The 10,640-nt window shown below is 51.3% G+C and overlaps 1 protein-coding gene across 3 annotated transcripts in view; it reads right to left on the bottom strand.

The window, feature by feature from the left end:
• PRKCE (protein kinase C epsilon) overlaps positions 1-10,640 on the bottom strand; it is a 646,138-nt gene that overhangs the window by 171,135 nt on the left and 464,363 nt on the right. For all 3 annotated transcript variants that reach the window (XM_024753630.1, XM_024753627.1, XM_024753628.1), the window contains 2 exons: positions 6,896-7,034; positions 1,224-1,412 (listed from right to left, as the gene is read on the bottom strand). In XM_024753630.1, coding sequence (XP_024609398.1) covers positions 1,224-1,412; positions 6,896-7,034 — 328 coding nt within the window. The remainder of the gene's footprint in view (positions 1-1,223; positions 1,413-6,895; positions 7,035-10,640) is intronic.

The raw sequence follows: 10,640 nt of genomic DNA, 5'->3' as shown, positions 1-10,640 counted from the left end.
GGAAAGAGAACGAGATGCAGAAGGGAGGAAAGAGATGAGGTGAGGGAAAGAAGGGAAGAGGAAGGCAAAAATGAGCTGCAGAAAGAAGCAACAGGTTCTGCTGTGGCACTTTCCAAAACACGATACATGTCCCCTGCCGGATGCCTGCGAAATGATTTTAGGTCATTTTTACCATTTTCATGGGACAATTTATGTTAATTAATTATGACAAGTGATACCCTTTCCATTTATGATAGATATATAACATTTCTTTATAAAATACATATAATTAGGTAGATTTGGGGACTTGATTGAAAGAACAAAACTAAATCTCGGTAGAGCGGGTACTTGGATATGGCAAATTCTGTGACTGAGGCACGCCAACTCTGAACTTTGGGGCATTCTGATGGGCGAAAGGAGCTAGGACCGGAAGTCAAGATTCCTGGGCTGTCATGGCCTCAGCCCAGCGGGGTGACTGTTCCCAGGTAAGCTGGTCTGCTTACCTTCCGTGCACCTCAGCTCCCCCAGCATTCCAAGGGGGACAGGTAACTTCACTTACTTGCCACAGTACAAGTGTCTTACAATGCAGCAACGGGTATGCTGAGCACATACTAAGCATTGTCACCTGTGAGGGACTATTTGTTGGCGGGGGGTGGGGGGGGCAGTCTCTCTATTACATCTGGATCCAGCGTGGCCACAGGGATCTTGAGTCTACGCATCTTTTTTGATCAGCGATGCTGTTGCGGACACAGGTGCACAATGCCTCCCTTCCCTCCCCCACTGTAGGCCCCGGAGGAAGACAGGCCATGGGTGGCAGGTAAGGAAGGAGGGTCCAGCCCCCAGAGTAAAAGCAGCAGGGGTGAACCCAGTGGAGCAGGGGTTGGCTCTGACCCCTCTACAGCACCAGAGGACCCAGGTGCATGGAGCCTTCCTCGGGAAACACAGACATGGTGTCCCTTTCCCACAAGAACGGTAATTTGTCCCAGACCCCATTTCTGGCAGGAGCGGGTGCAGTGGGCCTGAGCTCCCAGCGGTGACTGCCCTCCGCCCCTTCTGTTCAGCAGTGAGCAGAGGTGGGGGAGAAAGAGAGAGAGAGAGAGAGAGAGAGAGACAGAGAGAGAGACAGAGAGAGAGACAGAGAGAGACAGAGACAGAGAGAGAGAGAGAGAAAGGAGGAGTGGGCGGGGAGAGAGAGAGGTGGGAAAGCCAGGGGAGCAGAAAGTGGGTGAGGGCCAGTGACTCACAGCTTTCAGGATGCTGACGGCCTCCTTGCTGAGCCAGACGGGGTAGAGCACGTCGTCATGGAGGATGGACTCAAACAGATCATCCTCGTTGTCGGCCTCGAAGGGGGGCTGACCAGCCATCATCTCGTACATCAGCACCCCCAGGGCCCACCAGTCCACCGAGGGGCCATACTCCAACTCCTGCAGGATCTGTTTGGGAGACGGGCAACGTCAGGGTCCACCGAAAGCTGCCCTCCGTGGCTACACCTGCGCCACCAGCGCCCGTGGGAAGACGCGCGTCTCTATTTCCAGCTTGCTCCTTTGTAGGGCGGAGCTGCCTTACATAAAATTAGGTTCTAAATCAGCAAGTTGAGTGAAAATTGAGTTCGGGAGGCACCATGTTGGGGGCCAGCTTTCAAAAACCAATACCCACAGTCTGTCTTCCGGGGGAACAGACTGCTTCTTTGCCTGAGCACCAGATGAAGTTCCTGACTTGAACTGAGGGCCACGTAAAAAGCTGTGCACATTTTTGACACTAAAATTGGGGTGAGTGAGTGCGTGCAGCAAATGTGGGTCTCCCATTGCACGCTCAGCCCAGGGCACGGCTCACTGAGTGGAAGGGTGAGCAGAATCTCAGTCCTCTTTAAACGGTGACAATGCTGAATTTACGGAGGCCTGGGCTCTTGGAAAAGAAACTAGAGTTAATAAATCTCCCCACCCATTTGTGTTCTAATCATAAAGGACCACTATGCTTTTGCATATTCTGAGAAAAGACCCATGACTTTCCTACGGCTCGCTGATGAATCCTTGTTTTCTTGCCTCTATAACACCCCAGACCCCCTTCTTTTTTTTTTTTTTTTTAGGTACGCGGGCCTCCCACTGTTGTGGCCTCTCCCGTTGCGGAGCACAGGCTCCGGACGCGCAGGCTCAGCGGCCATGGCTCACGGGCCCAGCCGCTCCGCGCATGTGGGATCCTCCCAGACCGGGGCACGAACCCACGTCCCCTGCATCGGCAGGCGGACTCTCAACCACTGCGCCACCAGGGAAGCCCCAGACCCGCTTCTTTTTATTTGAGGTGTTCCATAAACATTCTCCCTATTCCAAGATCTCAAATCAAATCCTCTCCTTGGTTGTCTGGTGCATTTTATCTTTGACGTTGGCCATTTTTCTTATCTACGTTCTCTGCCTCTCTTTTCTCTCTCTGACCAAGTGTGTGGAGTCAAAGTCACTTAGGTTACATGCACGTATGACAGGATGCTGAATACTCAACACCATGGGCTCCCTGCAGAACGGTGTGTAAGGACTGCAGTTTTACAAACAGAATCAGAATGTCAGTGCACAAGAGGAATTTGACTCTGAGTCAAGAAGCTGCAGAACTTTTTGAAAAGCAAGTAACTGCCCCGTCTCAATTTTTCTTCAGCGCTGGCCATGTGCCGGAAGGAGATGGAAGATCAACCAGGTTGTATCCAGTTTCACTCCAGGTCTGGCATTAGATTTCTGGGTGATCTCAAGCCAGTCACTTGACTTCCTCATGTATCAGATGAGGCTCAGATTCTCAGCTTAACCTCACAAGATTAATTAAGGTGGAAGATTTTGAAAACCTACTGCAAACTACAAAGCTCTATATAATTAGAAGGTGGTACTAAATCCAGTTTTTCTTCTATAAGGTTTGGTCTCCACGTTTATATAGAATGTAGCAGGTCACTGATGTGTGTTTGGCTCAGAGCAGAAATAATACTCAGTCAGAGCAAGACCAGGCGTGGTACTGCCCAGAGACAGGCGGGTGGGCGGGAGGACATCTCTGGCCGCTCTCAGAGCTGTCATTCTATAAAGAACTCCAAAAGGTGAAGGCTGTGGAGAAGCACGGCTGGAGTGCATGTACCCGGGGGGGTGTATTTTGAGGACTCCCCCGCAAGTAGGCAAAGGCCATTCCAGCTTGCAGGACACCCCAGGCAGGTAACTTCTCAGGTAACTTGTTACAGAACAAGGCTCCAGCTCAGATTCCAAGATGGAAGAGGAGGCTGAACCCAAGTATCTAGACTGTCTGGGGTCTACTCAAAATGCCCTTCTAGAGGCTGTAGATTGCTTGGGATTAAATCAAAAGATGGGCAGAAGCATTCTGAAAACAGTAAAAACATGCACATTTTAGGACTCCTCAGAATTTAGAATGAAAAGGAATGTGAGCAAATGCAGCCAACTATAAATTATTTGGGGCTGGTAAAGCTGCTCGGTTAGGACCTTTGGTCTCAGCCCAGTGGTCAGCACAGGGTATCTGTAAGGTCAGAGCTACAGGCTCCACTGAGGAGCCAGTAACTCTGCTCTGTTCCAAAGGTGAAGGGAAAGCCAAAGCCCAAGACTCCCTCAACCTTGAAAGACCCAGCGGCCCAGCCTGGCTCACCGTGGTACCACCTTCAAGGTCATGGTTATCACCCATCTCCTCCAGAAGGCTTTCCCGGATTTTTCCAGCTTTTCTCCTCTCCTCTGACATCCTAAGACCCTTGCCCTAAGATCTGGCAGGTACTTTCCACATACTACCAGCAGTTGAGTTACTTTTTTCATGGTCAGCTGTCTCCCCAGGGCATCCATAAGCCACCAGAGGGTGGGGGCTCTATATTTTTCTGAACCTACCCCTGTGACCAGCCCAGTTCCAACACTCAGGGAGACTGGCTGCCAGGTGTGCCCACCGTGTGTATCTTCCTGGGCATGCCCCCTTCTCTCCTGGGCTCTGAGGGCCTTGGTGCTAAGGAAGCCACCCCCCAGCCTCGGGGAGTGGCACAGCTGGGTTCTGTGCCTCCTCGGTGTGGTGGGGAGGTGGCCTCCAGGTGGCCCTGCGTGTGCTCAGACAGGATGGCGCTGGGGAAACCACAGAGCAGCCCTGCCCACCCTTCCTCAGGCCCCTCCAGAGCCTTCCTATTTGGGGTGGCATCTTTTCTAAAATTCCCCTTAGGCTTGGCCCTAATTATCTGTTTCCTAATCGCCTTGTCGCGGATGGAGCTGGTGAGAAGGGCAAGGCTTCACATGCCATGGGAGGGCACCTGGTGCAGCAGCCAACCCCTTGATGGGTCAGAGCTGGGGTAGAAGAGCGGGCACTGGGCCTGATGACACCAGGCACTACCCAGGGCTGGCCGCCATTTGACGGGGAGCGGGGGCTGGGCATGGAGAAAGGAGAGGGGGTGCCATGGAGGTCAGCCAAGGGCACACCATGGGAAGAACAGCCCCAGGGCAGAGCTAATGCCTCAGAACGTGTCTCTGGTTTCGGGGTTAGCCAGGTGTCTCACAACCCCTCCTATTTGAATACAGGCTTATGCTTTCTGAAGCATTTCCATGCTCTAATCTCATTAGATTCTCAAAATAGCTTGATGAGGTGGGTAGGGCAGGAATTATTTTCCCATTTGAAAGATGAAGAACCTGAGGGTCGAAAACATTTTGCCACTTGGTCAAGATCACATGGGGGCATTAGTGGTTAAGTCGGGCCTGGAACCTCAACTCTCAGGACTGTGCTTTTCCCACCCCACCGCACAACCCAAGGACCACGATGACCGTGACGGGGCCACCACTGACCCAGCACTTACCGTGGGCCAGGCACTGTGCTAAATGCTTTAGCGGCATAATTTCATTTAATCTTCCCAATGACCCTTTGATAAAGGTAGCGATACCCTTATCAGCTGTAATTTGCCTACAGTAAGACCAGGGATTTCATTTCGCGTGGAGTGGCGATGCTGCAGAGTTGGCACAAGTGTAGAATGGGAAGGAAGAGTGTCTAGGGTCCACTCTAAACAGAGACCAGAGTTATTCATTGTGAGTTTCACCAATGCACTGCCTTTTGTGAAAGCTGTGTGGGTGTTTTGTTCATCATAAAGTGCCTGTTTATCTTGCGCCGGGTCCTTGACTAGTACACTGGGCTGCCAACCCTTTGACTCTGGCAATTCACAGAGGGCCTAGGACCAAGCATTCTGATGATAAAGAGTGAACGAGGAAGGTGGTAGAAAAAGCAAGTCTCAATCGAGAGCTCTTGCTTGCAATGATTTCTCCTTGGAGGTTAAATTCCTAGTGTCCCTGCTAAGAGAACATACTAGTAGAGACAGACTGAAATCTCTATTCTTCAGATCTTTTAGAAGATGGAGGTTCCAGTGAGAATTTACCTATTACCATCCTTACTCTATGACCCTCCTCAGGCCTCCCCGTGTCTTGTCTGGGTTGTGGAAAGACTCTCAACCATCCTTCCCTGACCCTCTGGCTTCTGATCTACACTGCTGTTGCCTGTCTTCTTTCTGGGACAGGTCTGATGATGACCCTCCTTCTACTGGGAAACCTTCAGTGGGTCCACAGATCCTACAGAATAAGGGCCACTTTCCTTGGTCCTTTTTCTTAATCTTGTTCATTAAGAGCACTAAGAAATCCTCTCTTCTAGCCACACTATCTTCCTTTCTAAAAATGGCCAAGAATGTTCTCATCCCCTGGTCTTTGCTCATGTTGGAGTATCACAAGTTCTCATTCCTTTATTCATTCAACAAACCATTACTAAGAGACTGACTAGTGTGCCGGAGCTTGGGAGTACCCAGATCAGAAACATAGCCCTGCCTTAAAGGATTCAGAGCCCAGGAATACTGAGCCTCCTTGCCTGCCCCACGCCCACTCCAGTCCTTCCTGCTGTTTTCAGGAATGCTCCCCACTCCATACCACCAAAGGAAATCCTGCTGATTCTCTACAACTCAATTCATCCACCAGGTGCTCTAAGAAACCCCCCGATCCCTGAGGTTACCGTCTTGTGTTGTGTACCTATTTATTCTGCTTAATTCATTGTTTACTTATCTGTCACTCTCTTTAGACACAAAGTCATTTTAGGAGAGCCACCAGGGTCTTGGTCAATTCTTCATCCCCACATGGCTTTGTGTCTAGCAGGTGCTCAAACAATGCCCACTGGAAGGAAATGAAATCTGGCCGTGCTAACCCCTACCCACCATGGATAATGCTTAAAGGGGATTGGTACTTCCTTCTCATCTCACATGTGTCAGAACACTCAGGACCATTTTTATTAAGTATTTATGACAGGCTGTGTCTTAAATCTGAATCATACCACACTAGATATCTCTCAGTCTAGGCAAGACTGACCTGCAGAAGCTGAAGGCAAACAAACACTTTATGATGAACAAAACGCCCAAGCAACTCCCATGAAAGGCAACCTATTGGCGAGGCCCACCATGAACATCTCTGATCTCTATTAGAATGAGGCCCAGGCACTCTCGTCTTCCGGCTCAATCCTGTGTGCCTGTTATGCGGAATCACTGCTGCACTAGAAATGGCAACTACTTCTTGGTTTCACTGTAGGTCAATTATAGCTGATAAAGCTAATCACTGCCTTTATCAATGGCTCTCCTTTATTCTGGTTATTAAAAAAGGAAAGCAATCATACAAGTCAACAAATGTCTCTTGGTCCTAGTTTTGCTGGTAGTTCTGGACTGCGGTGAGAGGATGCTCAGGGAGGACCTGGCCAGCTTTGGGGAATGGTCTGCTACTCTCAATTCACCATCATCTCCCCATCACCACCACTTCCTTATGCAGAAATCGCCCCGGAATCCATTCTGGTTTTCCAGAGTCTTCCCCAGCACCGCTGGATGACCCTGGCATATGGGGATGGACTCAGGCCTCAGCCCTGGCAACAGGTGGAGGCGGCCCTTTGTCCGTGGTCTTACCTCGGGAGCGATGTAGTCAGGAGTCCCGCAGAACGTGGTGGTCGTCACACCGTTCAGAATCCCTTCCTTGCACATTCCGAAGTCGGCCAGCTTGCAATGACCTTCTGCATCCAGAAGGATGTTGTCCAGTTTCAAATCCCTGTAAGATGGGCCAGAACCACATGGTTAATGCTTCACTCATCCCAATATGACCTTTTTGAGGCGGAGAGGTATGCACATCTCAGGGAAATCTGCTACAGAAAGGAAAGTCTTCAGGGAGGCTTGATCTGCCAACAGCCAACCCCAGTCCAGGGCTCCTGCCCACAATGGCCAACCCCCAAAAGTGCCCCCCATTCATTGCAGCCTGAGGGAGGAGCTTCTGTAACCTCAGGAATGTCTCAACACTGCTTTGGTTTAAAGAAGTCGGGAGCTATTTACTGAAGCCTTACTATATGCTGAAATTCATATTATTCAGATCTTGATAAGAGAGAAAGAAGGAACTTATGCCCCTCCCTTTATCAGTTAATCACGGGGATCAGGTGGTGGGACAAGACTGACACACATTGGCACCAATGAAGCAGATAAACCACATAAGAACCAGGTGCTACTTTACAGGACACTGACTATGTGAGCTGCTGTGTTTTGGGGGGAGTGGGGGAGGGAGACCATTGATGGCTGGCGCAGGCAGGGAGGGCTCCCAGGAAACTGACTCTCAAGAGAAGCTTGGCTAGGTGGTAAGGTTTGGACAGAGCATGAAGAGAAAAGGTGGGAGGGAGGGGAAGGCCAACACAGTACATGCAAAAGGCAGTGAAGAGACCAGAGAACTGAGTCCCAGTAAATGGTGAGGCAAGGCAGACATGTTGAAACCAAACCCAAAGAGCCCAGAACGCCAGGAAGGGGGGTCTGAAATTCATGCTGAGGGGCTGAGGGTAACTGAAGCCCCAGCCTGCACAAGCGCGTGCGACGCATTTGCAAGATCGGTCTCTTAGGGGCAAGAAGGCCAAGCAGGGGAAGGGTCTGGGTACAGGAAGGAAGGTTGCAATCACCAGGCCCCATAGAGCTGGGTGGTTCTCAGGCCTCAGCCAATGCAGCTTCCATATGGCCTATTTTACAGTTTGGGATTCCCCTAAGATCTCGTATAGAATCTAGGGTTCTGGATAAGAATTCCCCTACCAAGTCTGCAAATTCCAGACCTGTCCCCTATAAAGATCTAGACGGAGGTCTTCACCCTGGGTCTCTCTCAGCAGTCACTCTGGGGTGCGGGGGCCTTGCAAAGAAGGCCGACTCCCCGGCACACAGAGCAAGAGGGGCCTTTCTCACAAGCCTGCTGGCGTCTGGACTTGAACTCCGGCCACCGTCAGGAATCCAGGCCCGAGTGCAAAGGTGGGGCAGGAAACACTCTAAGGCCAGCCTGTCTTGCACCCGTGGCCCCATTTCCTCATACAGCTGGGACTTCTTGAGAAAAGAGAAAGCACATAAAATGTGCTGCTCTAAGCAAGTGCTTGCGAACTACAGAAAGAAGAGTGCGCCCGAGCCCTTAGGACCAGGGCTCCTGAGTCCCTACCCTGGCCACCGTGTGTGGTCAAGGCTCCGCTCTGGCTGGGGTAGGGGAGCAGTGAGGGGAGTGTGACTCCGGTGCAGGCCGCCTGGGTTGCAGTCACTACTGGGTCGTGGTCCTGGTGCAGTCATCTTGCTGGTCTGTAACCCCATGTGCTGGCATGAAGGGTTACTGTGACGAGGTGTGCGAAAGTAGCCGGCCTTTGATACCCTAACACACATGAGGAAACTGAGAGGGAGCCGGGTTTCCTGCAAACGTTTGAGTGGCTGAGAGGCTGATCCACGGCCCTGCTGAGTTAGGGCCCCTTACACGCTCTCCAGTCTATAGAGTTGCCTTTCCAAGACCTACCCTTGCCCACCATGATCACCACGGCAACACCCACGCTAATAGTAACGACAACCTGCGGAAAGCACCTGGTAGTCTGCAAACCACATTCGTACTCTGAAGAACCCTGGGAGCAAGGAAGAGCACACTGCGTACGACGGCGTCAGAAACAAGCACAGGGAGACTGGAAGAGGGCAAGTGACTTCCGTAAGGTGGCAGGGTGCTGGTGGGACTGTGACCTGAACTCAGGTTCCTGGCTCTGAAGGCTGGCACCGCTGCCTCCGTGTACTACTCTCCCCTACCTTCCTGCCTTCTCAGTGGCGGATGACTTGCAGTGCCAGTCACCAACCCCCAAAATATAAAGGACCCCGCATGCCATCGCTCAAGCACTCTCTTTTAAAGCCTTTGTTATGTCATAGGAAGGACTCGTTCTCATTTGTACGAATGGAATAGATTTCAGAAGATTCTGAGCCAACCCGAACCTTGCCCTTGTGCTGAAAATTGCAACTCAGTGTTTCCGGCCCATCAGGCTCAGCCTTTCCTTCTGCTCGGGGGGCTCCTACTCAGAGCAAGAGAAGGTGGACCACCTAGTTTCTCCCCACCTCCTGCTCTTCGCTGCCTGCCCTGGCCCAGGTGCACACCGTCCCTGGGCTCCCTGCCCCTCTGCTCCCTGGAGAGAGAAGTCACTCCTGCTGAAGGCCCAGGGCGGCCACCAGGGCCAAGCACGTTTTGCAGCAGCTGCCCCTCTGCTGTGGTGAAGGGAGGCCCTGGGCCAAAGCATTTCTTCCCACTGTCCTGTCGATGATGCCTGACATCTTCCTTGGAGTCCCCCTCCACTGCCTGTATTTATCTAAACTCCAATTCCCCACGGGAATCCAAGTCCCAAGGAAGAGTTAGTGATTTATGTTCCTTTCCTTTTGTAACAGGAAAGATTAGCACAGCTTGAAAGACCCCTGGGGGCCAGGAAGGCTGCTACTGGAACTTTATTTCTCTGGGCGTCTTCAGTTTCATTTTAAAAAGAAAAATACTCATACCACAGAGACCAAATTTGTCTTGTCCCGGGCTCTAAGTGAGTTCCTGAGTGGGGTTTCAGGGGATGGGAGCGCTCAGGGAAGCCCAGGGCCATGCTTGCTCAGGTGGAGAATGAGAGAGGAGAGAGGATGCCCTTCCCTGCAAGGGAGAGGGGATGGAGCCTGCAGAAAGAAGGTGGTATCCCCGAAGTTCTGCTAGCGGCACAGCTGGCTGAGGGCGGTGGTCCCCTCATGATTTCCCTCCCCTTCTCCTACCAGCACTGCTGTGCCAAGACCCCTGCCTTTCTAGCTCCCATCCCTGCCCTAAGATTTCTCTACCTCTTGGCTTTTAGTGTTGTCTCTTCCCTAGGGGTCCCTAAGCCTCCCTGGGAAGCAGGGTCAGGAACGATCATTTCCCAGCCTTGCCTGCTCTGAAGCCCAGCCTGCAGGGCAGGGTGACTGGATTTTTCTTTTTGAGAGAAAGTTCCCCTGGCGCTTGGGTCATGGTCGCACACACAGTAGGTAGCTGCCAAACTCGTGGACTGACAGCTTTGCAAAGAGGGCCTCCTGCCTAGACGTCAATCCCTCTCTACTCAGTCCCCAAATACAAGGCCAGGGCACTTCTGAGGACTGGGACATATTTTTAAGGAGTAGGGTGTTTTTCTTTTTTCTTTTTTTAAATAATGGAAACAAATACAGCAACATCCCTTTCCCTATGAGCCAATGTAACTAGCCTTTATTTATTAAGCTGATCTATTAATAGTTTTATTCAATCTTTTTTAATAGGTAATACATTCATGTGTTCATAAAATCCAAAGTGTAAAGGACCTACAGGAAATATTCTCCCTCCTGCCTCTGTTCCCCAGACACCCCT

Source organism: Neophocaena asiaeorientalis, unplaced genomic scaffold (genome assembly GCF_003031525.2).
Source record: "Neophocaena asiaeorientalis asiaeorientalis breed wild unplaced genomic scaffold, Neophocaena_asiaeorientalis_V1.1 scaffold171, whole genome shotgun sequence".
NCBI lineage: Eukaryota > Metazoa > Chordata > Mammalia > Artiodactyla > Phocoenidae > Neophocaena > Neophocaena asiaeorientalis.
This window is presented reverse-complemented; position numbering and strand designations above follow the sequence as displayed.